The sequence below is a fragment of the Sapajus apella genome, unplaced genomic scaffold (assembly GCF_009761245.1).
Source record: "Sapajus apella isolate SASKATOON/1434 unplaced genomic scaffold, GSC_monkey_1.0 scaffold39, whole genome shotgun sequence".
NCBI classification, from domain to species: Eukaryota; Metazoa; Chordata; class Mammalia; order Primates; family Cebidae; genus Sapajus; species Sapajus apella.
The window spans coordinates 18,782,329-18,801,269 of record NW_022436979.1 but is presented as its reverse complement, the minus strand read 5'-3'; the positions used below and the strand labels follow the sequence as shown (position 1 = coordinate 18,801,269).

The 18,941-nt window shown below is 41.1% G+C and overlaps 2 protein-coding genes across 7 annotated transcripts in view; one reads left to right on the top strand and one right to left on the bottom strand.

The window, feature by feature from the left end:
* Positions 1-9,828, bottom strand: part of CUNH4orf47 (chromosome unknown C4orf47 homolog) — a 19,454-nt gene extending 9,626 nt beyond the window's left edge. The window contains exons 1-5 of one of the 3 annotated variants that reach the window (XM_032298800.1): positions 9,345-9,828; positions 6,933-7,123; positions 3,987-4,206; positions 836-973; positions 660-735 (exon numbers count right to left, since the gene is read on the bottom strand). In XM_032298800.1, coding sequence (XP_032154691.1) covers positions 660-735; positions 836-973; positions 3,987-4,206; positions 6,933-7,035 — 537 coding nt within the window. In that variant the 5' untranslated portion in view covers positions 7,036-7,123; positions 9,345-9,828. Of the gene's footprint in view, positions 1-659; positions 736-835; positions 974-3,986; positions 4,207-6,932; positions 7,124-8,794; positions 9,027-9,344 lie in introns of those variants that run through there. The other 2 variants (XM_032298799.1, XM_032298801.1) reach the window with 2 other exon arrangements.
* A 32-nt stretch (positions 9,829-9,860) lies between these two features.
* The window catches only part of UFSP2 (UFM1 specific peptidase 2), a 26,746-nt gene continuing 17,665 nt past the window's right edge, over positions 9,861-18,941 (top strand). The window contains exons 1-5 of one of the 4 annotated variants that reach the window (XR_004275358.1): positions 9,912-9,995; positions 10,608-10,771; positions 13,612-13,690; positions 17,081-17,264; positions 17,346-17,412. Coding sequence is in view for 2 of the 4 variants with exons in the window: in XM_032298793.1 (XP_032154684.1) it covers positions 10,745-10,771; positions 13,612-13,690; positions 17,081-17,264; positions 17,346-17,412 (357 nt within the window). In the remaining 2 variants the exon portion in view is untranslated. Of the gene's footprint in view, positions 9,996-10,607; positions 10,772-13,611; positions 13,691-17,080; positions 17,265-17,345; positions 17,413-18,941 lie in introns of all 4 variants that reach the window. The other 3 variants (XR_004275357.1, XM_032298793.1, XM_032298794.1) reach the window with 3 other exon arrangements.

Genomic DNA, 18,941 nt, shown 5'->3' with positions numbered 1-18,941 from the left:
GTAGTCCCAGCTACTCGGGAGGCTGAGGCAGGAGAATTGCCTGAACCCAGGAGGCGGAGGTTGCGGTGAGCCGAGATCGTGCCATTGCACTCCAGTCGGGGCAACAACAGCGAAACTCCGTCTCAAAAATAAATAAATAATAAAGTGAGCAGTTTTCTCCTATCCTTTAACTCTCTCTCCTCATAGGATTCATCCATCCTCTAACTTCCACTTTCCCCTCACCCTACCATTCATTCCTCCACCCCACGTGCTCATCATAATGGCTTCCTGATCAGCCCAAAAGTATTGCCATTACTTTTGCAGGCACAGATAGCAGGATGCGGTGGGAATAAGGCTAAGAGTCAGGATATGACCCTTTACTTAAAATAGAACATAGTTGATTAGACCAGGTTAATAGAAGTTTCAAAGCTAGTTTAGAGAGATGTAAAATACATGTGGTAAGTCATAGCAAGAGATAAAATTCATCCCGGAAGGAGCTGAGAGGATCTGCAGCAAGATATGAAAATCTAATAAAAGGGTAAAATTATCACAGTTCATAAACATGAGTTTGCCACTGCCTCAGTGACACAGATAGAACAAAATTTGATCTCAACTGAATTAGTAATACCAAATTAACTAAATAAAAGAAAAATTGAAACGTTCAAAACAGATTATTTTACCTTATAATTTTGTTTTGGTGCGTCATAGAAGTCGGCAGCGTGTGAAAACTGCTTACCTATGGTAATATTTGGGTAGCTAAGGAAGCAAAGTAAGTAATGGTGACTTCAGAGCTCAGAAATTTAATTTTTAAAAATTTCAAAACAAATAATATGAGAAAGTATTAAAAACACCTTACCCATATCCAGTTCCTTTCTTTCCGGGGCTGGTGTATAAATTCTTTCCAGGTGCTTCATATTTTTCTCGAGGTCTTGACTGTGCGCTGAAGAACGGGACTGGGCCACCTATTGTTCCGTAGTAGCTTCCTAAGCCACATCTTAGATACGATGTTTTGATGTTTTAAAAGGAGGAGGTTAAAATGGCAAATTTTAAGTCTATAAGGAAAGAGCAAGGATAATGCAGAGAAAGGAGAACTATGCACAGACAGGCATAATCTACCCAGAACATGATTTAACGCAAGCATTAAAAGTCACCATATTTAGAATGTATTAAATGCCTACAGTTCCAGGGGCAGGCGTGGTCGTTCACAGGTAATCCCAGTATTTTGGGAGGCTGAGCCAGTGGGTCACCTGCGGTCAGGAGTCCGACAGCAGCCTGGCCTACGTGGCGAAACCCCATCTTTACTAAAAATACAAAAAACTAGTTGGGCATGGTGGCCTGTGCCTGCAGTCCCAGCTGCTCAGGAGGCTGAGGCAGGAGAATTGCCTGAACCTGGGAGGCGGAGGTGGCAGAGAGCCGAGATCGCGCCACTGCACTCCAGCCTGGTGACAGAGCGAGACTCCATCTCACATATATACATGCCTATGGTTCCATAATTGTTGAGTAAGTGCCTGTATGAGGGTATCTCATTTATAACACCAGTCTCTCTTTTTGGAAACACTTTCTGTATCCACTAAATTACAGATGCTTTTCACATAATATCTGTGAATTTTTTTTTTTAAAAAAAGGAAAGCTTATCTAATTATAAAACTTATTATTTCTTGGCTGACAGATGAATATAAGCATATTATAAACTAATGTATTAAGGTAGCAATTCCCAATTATTACCACATGGGTAAAAGTTTATCACAGGCAAGAGAAAAGACTGAAAAATTGGAAAAAGTTATTTCAAGGGTAAAATATATATATATATATATATATATATATATATATATATATATATATATTCCATGACAAAGAAAGAAAGTCGTGAGGGTAAAAAAATTGCATTTTTAAATTTATAGCTAAGAAAATGAAAAAGTTCAAGAAACAGTAATAATAACAATAAATAAATAATTCAAATCTATCAAGTGTCAAAAGGTAGAAAAAGATAAAATTAAATAAAAGAAGAAAATCCTCAATCTTTTTTTTTTTTTCTTTTTTTTTGAGACAGGGTCTCACTCTGTTGCCCAGGCTGGGGTGCAGTGGTGCGATCACAGCTCACTGCAGCCTCAAACTCCCTGGTTCAAGCGTTCCCCACAATCTCAGTCTCCCAAGTAGCTGGGACTAAAGGCATGCATTACCACTCTGGGCTAATTTTTGTACATTTTGTAGAGATGGGGTTTTGTCCTGTTGCCCAGACTGATCTCAAACTCCTAGACTCAAGCAATCCATCCACCTCAGCCTCCGAAGTGCTGGGATTACAGGCGTGAGCCACTGAACCCACTGAAAATCCTCACTCTTTTTTGTGTTTTGTTTTGTTTTATTTTTGAGACAGAGTCTCACTCTGTTGCCCAGGCTGGAGTGCAGTGACATGATCTCGGCTCACTGCAACCTCTAACTCCCAGGTTCAAGTGATTCTCCTGCCTCAGCCTCCCGAGCAGCTGGGATTACAGGTGACCGCCACCAAGCCCAGCTAATTTTTACATTTTTAGTAGAGACGAGATTTCGCCATGTTGGCCAGACTGATCTCAAACTTCTGACCCCAGGTGATCCGCCCCACTCAGCCTTCCAAAGTGCAGGGATTACAGGCATGAGCCACCGTGCCCATCCACAAATCCTCACTCTTCATAGAGACAATCATTTTGGCTGGCATTGCCTACTGGAATTAGAAGGAAGTACAACTTATCCAAATGTAGTTTAACTTGTCTCAAAAAATACAGTAAATAAGCACAAAATTAGACTTCAGTTCTCTATCAAATTAATAAATTGAGTTAAAGCTATTGAGTGTGAATGAACATTACATTTTAAATCTCAGTTATATAACATTACATTGACTACATGGTCTAATGTTAAACTAATTGAATGGTAAGAAGAAAATATCCTTCACATTGACAGTTGTCATAACTAAGATACTGTTAAACCCCATGAGTATATCTTCGCAATAATTTTAAAATCATGTATCTTTGATAAATTATTTTCTTTATCAAAAAAGAATTTCTGGCCAGGCACAGTGGCTCACACCTGCAATCCCAGCACTTTGGGAGGCCAAGTTGGGCAGATCACTTGAGGTCAGGAGTTCAAGACCAGACTGGCCAACATGGTAAAATCCCATCTCTACTAAAAATACAAAAATTAGCCAGGCGTGGTGGCATATGCCTATAATCCTAGCTACTAGGGAGACTGAGGCAGGAAAATCGCTTGATCCCAGGAGGCAGAGGTTGCAGTGAGCCGAGATCATGCCATTGCACTCCAGCCTGGGCAACACAGCGAGAGTCCATCTCTTTTTTTTTTTTTTTAAACAAGGTCTCGTTTTAGACAAGGTCTTACTCTGACATACAGGCTGGAGTACAGTGGCTTAATTATAGCTCACTGTAACTTCATACTCCTGGGCTCAAGGGACCCGCTCACCTCAGCCTCCTGAGTAGCTGGGACTACAGGCACATGCTACCATACCCAGCTAATTTTTTAATTTTTGTAGAGATGGAGTCTCATTATATTGCCCAGACTGATCTCAAACTCCTCGCTTCAAGCAATCCACCCGCCTCGGCCTCCAAAAGTGCTGGGATTACAGGCACGAGCCACTGCACCCAGCCTCACATTTTTATTTATTCTTCTTTAATAGCAGAAAAAATAGTCAAGGGCACAGACATAATACTTAAAGGCAATTTTTTTTTCCAATCTGACTTTTGCAAGGTTTTTGAATAAATTTTTTAATTTAGGTTGTTCTTACTATATCAACAAATAGACCACAGTGATATAGATAATCCAAACTTTAATATGATGAGAATATATTTAATCCAGATTACTTTTCAATCTAAATCATCCAATACAACTGTCTCCACCTAAGACAAACTAAGAATAATACTTAAAAATTCTTCTTACATAAGTAAGTCCTACAGAAAAACAAACATTTAGTTTAGGGATAAAGGTGCAAACAATCTATTTAAGACGTTTTCCAAAACACTTACGGCTTTTTGTCTCCACTACTAGGGAGGAAGGCTTTGCTTAGATTCTTTTTGGCTGCTTGCATCATGTCCCGTCTCCTCACTTGATTCAGACTTACGTAGCCTTCACCTTCAAAAATCCTTACAAAATGGGGATCAAAATAACCTGCCTGAAGATCAGACATTTCTTTGGCTCCCCCAGGTAGCATCTGTTTATTTTTGCTTGCAGACTCATTAAAGGGTCCTTTAAAAATAAATTAGGAATGTTATAATTTTGAGCCTACTCTCAATTAAAGGACATGACAAATAAGAGAACAATTTCCCTGAAAGCTCTGTGTGAATGACTATCTTGACAATAAGACCTAAGCGGTTTTCATCAAAACGTTTTAATATTTCAGGTCTTGGTTATCCACTCTGAGTTTTAGAGCTGGTAGAGACCTTAAAGTTATCTAATTCAATGTTTCTCCAGCTATGTACTAGGAAGCATTGCGTGAGATGTCAGTAAGAGTATGTGTGCAGGTTGAAGATTGGGGTGTTTCCTACTCAAATGGATGCAATTCCTCTCTAGGGTATACGGTTAAGACACATGAGTGTCTATGGCTACGAAAAGACATTAGCAAGAATGTTCATAGCAGTTTTATTCATAATAATCAAAAACATAAAACAGCCCACATGTCCATCAATAGAACAGATTTTTAAACTGTGGAATTTATATAATGAAATACTAGTAGCCCAGTACTTTTTTTAAAGGCTGTTTTAATACTTATTTAGAACTTCTTTCATAATTTAGATCTAGGTGAGCTCTATTTGAGGATAGCTTTGGTAATGTGTAGAATGTTTTGAAGTGCACACAATCCTTAATTCAACTGGCTATTAAAATGTGAGTCTGGAGCCGGGCGCGGTGGCTCACGCCTGTAATCCCAGCACTTTGGGAGGCCGAGGCGGGTGGATCACGAGGTCAAGAGATCGAGACCAGCCTGGTCAACACAGTGAAACCCCGTCTCTACTAAAAATACAAAAAAAAAAATTAGCTGGGCATGGTGGCGCGTGCCTGTAATCCCAGCGACTCAGGAGGCTGGGGCAGGAGAATTGCCTGAACCCGGGAGGCGGAGGTTGCGGTGAGCCGAGATCGCGCCATTGCACTCCAGCCTGGGTAACATGAGCGAAACTCCGTCTCAAAAAAAAAAAATTAAAAAAATAAAATTAAATAAAATAAAATAAAATGTGAGTCTGTATCATTGACTTTTTTAAAGTTTTTTTTGTTTCTTTTTTTTAACAAGGTCTCCTTCTGTCACCGAGGCTGGAATGCAGTGGTGTGATCACGGCTCACTGTAGCCTCAACCTCTTGGGATCAACTGCCTGCCTCAGCCTCCCAAGTAGCTGAGACAACAGGCACACGACACCATGCCCAGCTAATTTTTGTATTTTTTGTAGAGACAGGGTCTCACTATGTTGTCCAGGCTTGTCTTGAACTTCTGGCCTCCAGGAGTCCTCCCGCCACCACCTCCTAAAGTGCTGGGATTACAGCTGTGAGCCACCACATCTGGCCAACCTCAATTTTTGAAAAGGTAATACATTCAAATTCAAAAGTTCAAACATTTTCACAGGAAATCTTTTTCCCATACTTGGCCACCTAATTCTTCTTCCACAGGCAAAGAGATAATCATTTTGTTTCCCAAAGAATGTTCAGGTATGTTCAAGTGAATGTTTTCATATACATCCTTTTTCATTTTTTTTAAAATGCTCTTTCAGAAGATTCACACTGTTAATTCTTAGCACACTATATATACTATTCTGCACCTTGCTTTTTTATTTAACAATGTTATCTTGGAGAAGTCTCCAAGTCAGTGTTTTATTTTGTATTATTATTTAGAAGTAATTGGATCTCCAAAAATTGAACTGAGACATTTAAATATTCATGTATATTAGCTCTTTTTATTACTTATGACTTTCAAGTAAAAACCCCTCAGCTATTCATTTGCATTGCATTTCTCAGGAAGGTAATAATGGATGGCCTTCTTGGATGCAAATGCAAATGCTGTTTGCATAAGGGAGTGTCCCATCTAAGGAAAATATTCTGGGAGAAAACTGCCAGGCACCTTTGGAAAGAAATAAAATCACCTATGAGGACAACAAATGAGGATAGATAAGCCTAATAAAACGATATTCTTATTCTTTTTTTTTTTTTTTTTTTTTTGAGATGGAGTTTCGCTCCTGTTACCCAGACTGGAGTGCAATGGCGCCATCTCGGCTCACCGCAACCTCCGCCTCCTGGGTTCAGGCAATTCTCCTGCCTCAGCCTCCCGAGTAGCTGGGATTACAGGCATGCGCCACCATGCCCAGCTAATTTTTTGTATTTTTAGTAGAGACGGGGTTTCACCATGTTGACCATGATGGTCTCGATCTCTTGCCCTCGTGATCCACCTGCCTCGGCCTCCCAAAGTGCTGGGATTACAGGCATGAGCCACCGTGCCCGGCCCGAGATTCTTATTCTTATAAAATAAAGTTCTTGCTGGATGCAGTGGCTCAGGTCTCTTAACCCCAGCACTTCAGGAGGCTGAGTGGGGAGGATCTCTTGAGGTCAAGAGTTCAAGACCAGCCTAGGCAACATAGTGAGATCCCCCTTCTCCACAAAATATTTAAGCTGGGCATGGTAGTGTGTGGCTGCAGTCACAGGGACTCAGGAGGCTGACATGGGAGGATCCCTTGAGCCCAGGAGTTTGAGGCTGCAGTGAGCTATAATCAGGCCACTGCACTCCAGCCTGGGTAACAGAGATCCTGTCAATAAATAAATAAATAAATAAATAAGGTTATCGCTTAACTCTATTGAAATTTTACAAGTTAACCAACTTTAGAAATAAATGCTTTAAAATATAAACTATTAAAATATCATTTGATTTAAATATTAAATTCAAATTTTATATAGAAAATACCCACTATTCTTTCATAGAGAAAACCAAATATACTTACGATTAAATGGTGACACATATTTATCACCCACAGTAATGTATTCCATTTCACTAAAGAGGCCAATCCTTTCCATGTCCGTTTTCCCTCCTCTTTCCACAGGCATGGTGGCTTCTTGTGGTGGTGCGGTCTATACTGCTAACTTCAAAACGTTCCTTAGGGTCACTTCTTTTACAGCAAAGTCCTAATTTACACTGACAATAAAAATAAAGGGGCAAAGGTTAGGAAAAAAGTGATTATTGATTATCAGTTCTAAATACTTCCAACTTCCAGTCTAGGAGTTTGGCTTTTTGTTTTTGTGTTTGTTTGCCGCCCAGGCTGCAGTGCAATGGTGCCATCTTCACTCACTGCAACCTCCGCCTCCCGGATTGAAGTGATTCTCCTGCCTCAGCCTCCCGAGTAGCTGGGATGACAGGCATGTGCCACCACGCCCAGCTAATGTATTTTTAGCAGAGACGAGGTTTTATCATGTCGGCCTAGGCTGGACTTGAACTCCTGACCTCAGGTGATCCACCCGCCTCTGCCTCCCAAAGTGTTGGGATTACAGGTGAGAGCCCCCACGCCGGGTCAAGAGTTTTAAGGTTTACTGTAAAATATTAGTCTCCTACTCTATGGGGAAAGAATCTACTCTGCGGGGCTGGGGGAGAATACTGGGAATCAAAATTGTCCATAAGAGCCTCCCCCTTGACTCTCCATGTGAAGTGCCCACAAATTACAAAGGAATGTGTAAAATATCATCTGTTGCACTGCCATTTATCTGTTGGAAGTGATAAAATTATTAGTATATAGTGTATGATAAACACATCCTTTTGGGAAGTTCAGGGTAGATTTTAAAATAATTGTATAAAGGCAGGCAGTTTTACAGTTTAGGTAAAATGATTTCAGCATCCTGCATTGTCTCTTATATTTTAAATATAACAGCTTTTCAGAATGCACAACACATCTAGATATTACCCTACCATGCTTGAGGTTGTTTTTCAAGTTTAAATAAATATAAGAAATGTGGCACTGGTAAATTATCAAGGGAATGGGGAAGAGAACAATGATTTAGGCAAGATAAAAACAAGAACAAAAACAAAAATTCCACAATGATTTCTGAGTATTTGTTAATGGGCATACTTCAACTCTGAGCTTTCTTTGGAAATAGCCACTTCCAACAAAGGTGAAATATTAAACATGCAACTCCTTATTTAAAAATTAATGTATTTTTAGTAGAGACAGGGTTTCACTATGTTGGCCAGGCTGGTCTGAGCCACTGCGCCCGGCCTTTTACCTTAAATTTAGAGCAAGCTGTTTCAGTGCCTCCTTGCAAGCCTGCCTGAAACAGTGGCTCACCTGAGCATGAATCATTGCTAATGTGTAATGATTAACATCAAAGGGGCAAGTGAAGATTCATTTTAAACTAAAACATAAGCAAACATAACACCCTTCCCCACATCCTACCTCTTCCATTGATCAGGGATGCTTTAAAACCAAATTTCAGTCAAGATGCAGTCCTTTGATTTACCGTATATTTCAAAGCTCCACCCCACTGCCCAACCACAAAGGATTCCTGTGCTGCTACTGGGGCCTAAAAGTCTCAGGTCCTGTATCAGCCAGCCTCATCTGTCACCATGGAAACCCCCTCGTGGCCCCTTGGCTGCAATTGTCCTCTTTCCGTCGTTAGGCTGGGCTCTCTCCAGCCGCAGGACCATCGTCCATGCCATTTCTCTGGAGGCAGACCCTTTCTCTCCCCACCCTATCCCTCGCCATTAACACTGCGTCTTCGGACTGCTCAGTTTCTTAATCACTTCTTTAACTCCATCACAGTGCCATGTACTTCTTCCAAGCCCTCATCCTGCTTCTCTGCTAGGTCATCAGCTTACATTCGTCGTGAGGGATCCTTTCACTAACAGCTGTTTGCCCCATGACACCTGGCTCCACAAGAGCAGGAGCTGCAGCAACGCTGAGGTTCCTCCCTGTCACGGGATCCCGGCGTCCGCGCAGCTCCCGGCACACAAGCCAGCCAGGGAGGACGGAGGGAAGAAGTTCTTGCCTAGAACTTTCCCACTACTATTTTTTTTTTTTTTTTTTTTTTTAGTAGACGCGGGGTTTCATTTTGCCCAGGCTAGCCTCGAACTCCTGAGCTCAGTTGATCCCCCTGCTTCGGCCTCCCAAAGCGCTGGGATTACAGGCGTGAGCCACCGCGCCCGGCCCCGCCACTACTTAGCTCTTCTTGAGCAACATTTTCGAAATCATTTATTCATTTATTTAACACAGACTCTGCAAACCCCTTCGGGCCAGGCTTGCTGGTACAAACTAGAAACACAGATTTAAGAAGGCACAGATGCCGCCCCAAGGAGCAGCATCTATTAGACAAGAAAACAGTGTGTAGCCGAAGTATGGCACGTTCCCTTGGAAAGGTAAGAAAGGTACGGATAAAGTGTCGTGGGAGGTGAAGAGGGGGCAGAAAAGTGGAGGAGGTGATGGATGTTTTTCCCAGGAAGTAAACGGAGGCTCGGAAGAGGCAGGCATCTAAGGGGCAACCCCTGGCGTCGGCGAGGACCAAGTCACCTCTCCCGAGGATACCCACGCCGACAGCCGAGATCAGGTTGCCCCAGGTAGTTCAGATTAACCGCGCTGCAGGAGCGGCGAGGCCTCCCAGCCGCCGGCCAGACGCCCGGGCCGCCAGGCGCCTCAGCACGTTCTGCTAGACCTGGTGTTGATTGTGGTGTGTTGCCCCGGATACGGGAGAATCCATTACAAGGACGCTGCGGGGGGGATACGAGGAGGTTCGAGTCCGCACTGAAGAACACATACAAGGATGTGTGAGCCTCTGTAGGACAGAAAAGACTTAACTGAGAGAATTCATCAAACATAGGTTTTCGGCCACCCGCCTCTCCATGCAGTCGGTGAGGAGCTGTATTCTGGTAAGCTCCGTGACGTATTGCCGCAGAGCATATCGGGAGTTGTAGTTGTCCCGACCGGGCCCCGCCCCTCGGCCGGCGGTGACGCCACTTCCGGGCCGGCCCTCCGGAACCTTCTGACTGGCGTCGGCGCCCCTGTCACCGCCGCGTCGCGGGCATGGTGAGTATTTCTGCTCGTTACTGAACCCCGTGTTTCCCCCGGACTTTGGCAGCTGTCGCGGGCCACGCTCCACAGCGCCTGAAGGGAGCTGGTCCTGCGAGGGCCCACTATGGCTGCTGCGAGCTCCGTGGACTGGGCGGCCCTCCCTTTCGCCTGTCTCCGCTCCGGGCTGGAGGGAAAGTGCCCCACACACGTGTGCACCCCGCCTCGGCCACCCTGGACGCGAACCCCCGCCCCTCCTCTGTGTGAAAGCATTTTGAGAGACTTTTCGGAGTTTTTGAAGCCTAGGAAGAAAGGTTTTACCTGGGAAAGAGGCGCAACTTTCTTCTAATATATTACCGTAGTACCCCTAGTACTGTCTCCTGGTTTCCCTCCTGTCTCATTGCTCAGCAAGGCTCTCCAGTCGCTATCCTAAATGTTGGTGCTCCTCAGGGATGCTTTACACCCTATTCGTTCTCCTAAAATTTTTAAGTTATACCTCTCTCCTGAGCTCCAGACCCACAGATCTGCTAACCGTGCCTTCACTTGGATAGCTCATATGCATTTCAAACTCTGCGAGTTCCAAACTGATCATTTTCACCTCCCCACACTCCACACCTGCTCTTCCTCCAGGAACCCCCAACTCTGTAAATGGCACCACCATACACCCTGTTATGCCTGCTCAAAACCTGGAAATCATCCTTCACATGTTCCTCTTCTCAACTCCTGAGCTAGTCTAGGAAGACTAGTGCTTTCATGAATGATGTCTTATGGAATCTTCACAACCACCCTGGGAAGATGTATATTTTTCCAGTTTTACAGAAGAGAGACTTCAGTGCTTCGTTAAAATGTGTAGAATTATACAGTAAGAGGCCGGGTGCAGTGGCTCACACCTGTAATTGCAGCACTTAGGGAGGCTGAGGGGGGCGGATCCCCTGAGGTCGGGAGTTCGAGACCAGCCTGACCAACCCCGTTTCTACTAAAAATGGAGAAACCCTGTTTCTACTAAAAATACAAAATTAGCCAGGCATGGTGGCGCGTGCCTGTAATCCCAGCTACTCCGGAGGGTGAGGCAGGAGAATATCTTGAACCCAGGAGGCGGAGGTTGCAGTGAGCCGAGATCGCCCCATTGCACTCCAGCCTGGGCAACAAGAGTGAAATTCTGTCTCAAAAAAATAAAAATAAAAATAAAATTATACAGTAAGTAGCAGAGTTAAAATTTGCTGTGTTCTGTCTTTATAACTTTTATCTTCAGTATCTTTAAGCATTTTTTATTTAAATGGGTGCATACTAGTTTGTATGGTGGTATTTTTCTTTAACTAATTTCTTATTGGTAGCTATTTAAGTGGTTTCCATCTACTTTTTTGTGATGAACAGCAGTAGGATAAATGTACAACAGTGAAGCTAAATTTGTCCTGAACTTCCTTATTTCCTTAGAATAAATTCCCAGAAGTAGAATTGGGACAAAGGTTGTATGATCTTTCAACAGATTACAATTTTAGAACAAATAAGAACAGTGACCCTTATAGAAATGTAACATTTTATAAAATAAAATAAAATAAAATGAAACATTTTATTTTGGAGACAGGATCTTGCTCTGTTACTCAGGCTGGAGTGCAGTGGTGCGATCATGGCTCACTGCAGCATTGACCTCCCAGGCCCAAGCAATCCTCACACCTCAACCTCAGACTCAGTAGGTGCAGGCCGCCACACTCAGCTAATTTTTGGTTTTTGTTTTTTTGTAGATATGGGGATCTTCTTATGTTGCCCAGGCTGGTCTCTAACTCCTGGGCTCAAAGTGTTCCTCCCCCTGTCTCTGCCTTCCAAAGTGTTGGGATTACAGGCGTGAGCCACTGCACCCTGCCTGCCTTTTACATTTGAAGAGCTCAATAAATGTTAGTACTTACTCATTTATTTAAAAATAGGGGTCTTAGTGTGTACTGTGGTTCTTCAGCCTGTTTGAGAGATGTGTTTTCAGAATCTGATTAAATTTTTGAAATTTCTTCCCAAAATAAATCTTCGCCTCTCTTTCTCCCTTACTGTCTCAATCTCTCATGTATATGTGTGTGTGTGTGTGTGTGTGTGTGTATATATATATATATGTGTGTGTGTGTGTGTGTATGAATATATGTCTGTCGATACATGTCATTTGTCATATATCATCAACTACCTGAAACTCAGCATATAGATCCAAGTTAAGAACTGATCAGTTCCATTTTGCAAGTGCTTTTTTTCGTTTGTAAGTTGTAAGCATTGTCCTGTGCCATTTAATTTTCAGCAAAAACATGATTTTCTTATGGCTATATGAGATTCATATTTTTTTTTTTTTTTTTTTAATTTTTTTTTTGAGACAGAGTTTCGCTCTTGTTACCCAGGCTGGAGTGCAATGGCGCGATCTCGGCTCACCGCAGCCTCCGCCTCCTGGGTTCAGGCAATTCTCCTGCCTCAGCCTCCCGAGTAGCTGGGATTACAGGCACACACCACCATGCCCAGCTAATTTTTTGTATTTTTAGTAGAGACGGGGTTTCACCATGTTGACCAGGATGGTCTCGATCTCTTGACCTCGTGATCCACCCGCCTCAGCCACCCAAAGTGCTGGGATTACAGGCTTGAGCCACCGCGCCCGGCTGAGATTCATATTTATTTAACCAATCTCCTGTCGTTGGCAGTTAGGTTAATATCCTTATACCTGAATCTTTGTGTGTTTTCCAGATTTTTCTTAGACTAAGTCTAAGATTCTAAGTGCATAATCACTACATCAAACCTATGAATAGAAATCTTTGATACTTTCTGCCATATTCTGTGAAGAATTGTACCAGTGGATACTCCCACCCTCAGTCTTAGTTTCCTCTCATTGTCTTGACTCCCTGGTATTATCATATTGGGTTCAGTGCCTTGTCACATTCTTAAATTAGTTCTTACCATTGATGTTTTCTTGTCATTGTTAAACCCATCAAGATTACAATTTAGAAAGATTGTCTTACAGCAGTAGTTCTCAACAGTTCATAGTAGAATCGCTGGCATGGGGACATAGGGTGCTTTTAAACAGCCCTGGGTGTGGTGGCTCAACCTTGCAATCCCAGCACTTTGGGAGGCTGAGATGGGTGGATCACTTGAGATCAGGAGTTCAATGCCAGCCTGGCCAATATTCTGAAAACCTGTTTCTACTAAAATACAAAAATTAGCCAGGCGTGGTGGTGTGTGCCTGTAATCTCAGCTACATGGGAGGCTGAGGCAGGAGAATCTCTGAACCCAGGGGGCAGAGGTTGCAGAGAGCTAAGATTGCACCACTGTACTGCAGCCTGGGTGACAGAGTGAGGCCCATGTCTCAAAAAAAAAAAAAAAAAAAAAAAATCCCTGTGCCTAGGCCTATCCCTTAGACCAAGTAATCAGAATCTCTGGGGATACAGCCCAGGTATTGGTGTTTCAAGCTCCCCAGTATGTAACAAAAGTTGACAACCTCTGATTTAAAATTTTGGAGTTGTTTTTGTTTTTTCCATAAAACAAAGAATTAACTTATGAAATAATTTGAAGAATCAAGCTTAATTAATGTCTTATACTAAACTCAATTAGATTCTAATGTATATGAAAATGAGCTTTTTTTCCTATAAGGGAATTTCGTTTTTATTTGTTTTAGGTGATTTCAGAAAGTATGGATATACTCTTCAGAATCAGAGGAGGCCTTGATTTGGCTTTTCAGCTAGCTACTCCTGATGGTAAGTCTTCTGAAAAATTCTTTTTTACTAGAAAATTGATAGTGAAATATACTGAGATTGTCTCCATTTTGCAAATGAAACTGCTGAGTGAGAGATAGGATAAACTAAGATTATATAGTTAGTAAATGGGACTTAAACTTAGACACTGTGTCCCAGCACACCCACCAGCCCATGGAGTACCTCTGTGCAAATTAGAAAAAGATGTCCCCTTTCTTAAGAAACTTTACTCCCCTCTTCATTAATTGTCGCAATAAATGTAAATATCCACAGTGAGCACATTGTAACTGTGCATCGAGAATTGCACATTACAGTCTTGCGATTGTATATATAATCCTGAGTCTCCAGAACCCACTCTCTTAAATACCACCTTATAAGGGGATGAGTACAAAAACCCTACGGGAGAAAAATCAAAAGGGTTTATATGAAGCAGATTCTAGGATGTCTTGCTGTTGCTGACTTGAACTACAGCCACAAACTGAGATAGAGAACATCAGAGGAGGAATGGGATGAGTTGTGTTTGGATTTGTTTCATTTGGGATGCCAGTGGAAGGTCAAGTTTAGATTCCCAGCAGGCATTTGGCTGAGTCAGAAATTTAGAAGAGAGTGGTCAGAGTTGGAGCTAGAGAATGGAATGTCTCTGAAGAATGATAGTTAACACCTTCATAATAAATTAAATCACTTGTGAAAAGTACGATTGGTAGTGCCAGAAGCCACAGAGAGGTTCGGAAAGATAAGGAATTGAAAGTACTGTTTTGGTCTGTTTCCATTGCTGTAAAAAATACCTGAAACCGGGTAATTTATAAAGAAGAGGTTTATTCGGCTCACAGTTCTGCTGACTGTACAACAAGCATGGTGCCGGCATCTGCTTCTGGTGAGGCTCAGGAAGCTTTCAGTCATGGTGGAAGGCAGAGGAGGGGTCAGTGTATCACATGGCGAAAGCAGCAGCAAAAGAGAGGGGAGGAGGTGCCAGGCTGTTAAAGAACCAACCCTTTTACGAACTGACAAGAGTGAGAACTCACTCATTACTGTGACGATGGCACCCAGCCATTCATGAGGGCTTGTGATTCAAACACCTCCCACCAGGCCCCACTTCGAACATTGGGGATCACATTTCAACATGAAATTTGGAGGGGACAAACATCTAAACTGTATCAGATACCAGCATTCCTTGAAGGAGTTTGCCACTGACCATATCCTTTACTAGCCCCGTGGAAGGGAGGGAGAGGGTGCAGAATATTCTTTTCCACCCATCCCTTCAACTAATATGTTGTTCTCAGTTTTGGTGCGCATTTGAATCCCTACCACCAGACTACATCAAACTACATTTCTGAGACAGAGACCCAGGCATCAGTAAGCTTTCCAGGTAATTCTAGTGTGCCATTAAGACGAGAACCATTTTATAAGGACTAAATCAAACTCATTTTCAGGCCTACGTTGTTAGTAGAGTGAGTCGTTTCCTAAAATATTATTTTATGGGTAAAACCTTACATTTCACAACTTGATATAAACTGAAACACACTTTACTATAATCTTATTCCAAAGTAGAATTAATCCATTAATCAATAGATAACCCAGTAATCAAATGTAAACAAGGACTACAGATACTTTTTACCTAGTAATTAACATATTCAACTTTGTCTTCTGACTCGATTGTATTCCTCCTCTTTTCTCGAGCTCTGTCAACACTCAACAAAGGGACTCTGATTAATGAGAAAATATAGAGAATGGAGAAGCTTAACTTCAAAGGCTTCACAATTTTTTTAGGTCACTTTACCAAATAGTCCTTTAGGGATAAACAGAAGGTAATTTAAGAATGATGTTTGTCTTTTGTAGTACAGCTGAAAATCTTTAAATTCTGCTTTCTGAAACATATCAAGATATTTTAAAATCTGACTTCTGAGTAATCTCTTCTCTACAATAGCCCCAAAGTATTGATTGATCAAGATACCAATGTAGTCATTTAAAAAAAATTTTTAAAATACTCTTTTAGCAGAATCAGGTCACTGAATTAATATTTAACTACAAGGTTAAATAGGCTTAGGATTTAGGAGTATAAGGCTAAGACGAGTATTTAAAGATTGCCTTCTTTGGCTATATCTTCTTATATTGTTTCGACTTTGGAAACAGAGATGTTTCTAAATTGAATATATTGAATATTCAAAAATACTAAAATACTCTAATTTTTTGAATATTCAAACATATTTTAAGTCTATTCAAAGGAAATCCTTGAAAACAGAAACAAACTAAAGCAAATATCAGGTTGGCGACATAACCATACAAAGAAAAAAAAACAACTGTGACTTTAGAGCATGGGACTTTGATTGTATTATCGTAGTGGGATACAGTCCAAGGACAAAAAGGACTAAGAAATTAAAATGTCATTCAATAGTTTTATTCCTATAAGTAATACATTATTTTAATATTAATGAGAACTCTTATACATTACTGATGGGAATATAAAATGGTACAGCTGTGGTGGAAAACAGTCTGGCAGTCCTGAAAGTGTTAAATATAGAGTTGTTATACGATCCAGAAATTCTACTCTGGATGATCACCCAAGAGAATTGAAAACATCCACACCAAAACGTAACTGATGCACAAATGTTGATGGCAGCATATACATAACAGCCAAAATGTGGAAACAAATTTACATCAGTTTATGAATGGAAAACAAAATTGGTATATCCATACAATGGAATATTATGCTGCCATAAAAAGGAATGAAGTACTAATTCCTGCTACAGTACGTGTGAAACATTATGCCGACTGAAAGAAGCCAGACACAAAAAGCCATGTAATGTGTGATTCCACTTACGTGAAATGTCCACTATAGGCAAATCCATAAAGACAAAGGTAAGTTAATAATTGCCATGGGTAGTATGCTGAGATTCTTTTCATTTTGCAGATGGAACTGGGTGAGAGATAAAAATTGGAAGATAATGTAGTCAGTCAATGGATTGAATGGAATTTAAACTTGGATATTGTGTTCCAGCACCCCTGCCAGCCCATGGAGCACCATGTGCAAATTAGAAAAGATGTAGGGGGTAAATTAGAAAGTTGTCAATTAGAGAAATGTAGGGGGGATGAGAAATGACTGCTGGTAGGTACAGGGTTCTTTCTGGAGTGTTGAAAATGTTCTAGAATTAGTGATGTTTATAAAACCTTATGAATATACCAAAAGCCCTAAGTTATATGCTTTAAAATAATGAATGTTATGGTCTGGGAATTTTATCTCAATTTTTTAAGAAGATAGGCAAAAACATTTTAAATAATTATTGAATATGGGGAGTGAGTATTGAGTTTTACTATGCTCTACGTTTGTATATGTTTGGAACCATTCATGTTGAAAATTTGTTTTTCTTAACTTCTATTTATATTCTTTTAATTTAGAAATTTTTCTCAAGAAGGCACTGAAACATGTGTTGAGTGACCTGTCAACCAAGCTCTCTTCGAACGCTCTCGTGTTCAGAATTTGCCACAGTTCAGTGTATATATGGCCTAGCAGTGACATAAACACCATTCCTGGAGAACTGACTGATGTTTCTGCTTGTAAGAACATACTGCGCTTTATTCAGTGAGTATGTTTGAAGATTTCTACAGATGTTTTCAAAACCTCATTTCATATTATAAATGTCTTTGTGTATTAAAAATTTAGACTTGAGCCAGAAGAAGATATAAAACGAAAATTCATGAGAAAGAAAGACAAAAAGTTATCAGACATGGTAAGCAAATCGTCTATCTTCTCTACTGATAAAAATGTTAAATCTTTGAATTTGGAACTGAGTGCAATCTTAGAAATAATTTAACTTAACCCTCTTATTAGGTCAGAATATTGATGTCCAAAAAGATTAAATCACTTGCCAAAAGTTATTATGTAACTTTTACATATGTAAGCTTTTGTCTCATTATAATACATAATCTCAAAAGGGTTTTTTTTTTTAAATAATGCTTTCTTTGCTCCCACAAAATAAAACAGCCTAAGTACATTTACAAATTATTTAAAATAAAATGAGGCATTCTGAAGCGTGGCAGAGTGACACATTGTGCCACATATGACAACTACTAAATGATTTATTTTTCTTCACACTATTCTTGGTTCTGGTTTTTTTTCTGAGACAGAGTTTCACTCTTGTTGCCCAGGCTGGAGTGCCATGGCATGATCTTGGCTCACTGCAACTTCCGCCTCACAGGTTCAAGTGATTCTCCTGCCTCAGCCTCCTAGAAGCTGGGATTAGAGGTGCCTGTCACCACGCCCAGCTAATTTTTTATTTTTAGTAGAGATGGGGTTTCATGATGTTGGCCAGGAGGCTGAGATTAGAGGTGCCTGCCACCACGCCCAGGTAATTTTTGTGTTTTTAGTAGAGATGGGGTTTCACCATGTTGGCCAGGCTGCTTTCTAACTTCTGACCTCAGGTGATCCATCTTCCTCGGCCTCCCAAAGTGCTGGGATTTCAGGCATGAGCCACCACGCCCAGCCAGTTCTGTTGATTTTGAACCAGTATTACTGAGTGCCTGCCCCGTGTCATAAACTTTAAGAGATGTTGAAGATAAAAAATGGAGACACTTCTTCAAGGCAGGAAGTTGTGCAAAGTTAACATGACTGCATTGTTTATAGGCTAGTAGAGGGAGAATGCGTGGATGTAAGGCTGGAGAGGTGGGCATGGGCCTCTTTAGAAGAGTCCTAACTGAACCACTAGCTGTGGAACTAGAGAACAGGGATTGGATACGAGAAATTAGAGATACAGTGGATTTTGCTTGGAAACTAACTGGCATGATCAGTTTCTTGCTTGGGTAAACATGGAAGGTAAGGAGGACATGAGGGTGATTTGGGCCATGTTTAAGACCTCAGTAGGATGTACAGATGAGCTGTTAGATTTACAGATGTGGAATGCACAAAATAATTGTGGGCTGGAGAAAATTATTTGAAAATTGCCACTAGTTGGAGCTTGACATTTTGAGGGGTACAGGTGAGTTCTTTTTAAGACTGTTCCTCTTTTTGGGTTTGTTTTATGCTTCCTTCTTATTAGATTCAGGTCATACATTATTGGCAGGAATACCACAGAAGAGATGTGGTGTCCTCAGCACAGCATACTAAAGAGAAACAGTGATCAATCTGTTCCTATTATTGGTGAGGTTAACTTTAGTCACTTACTTAAGATGGTATCCACCAGTTCTCTCCATGGTAAAGGTATTATTTTTCCTTTATAATTAGTATATTTTGGGAAACTACTTTGATACTACATATATATCT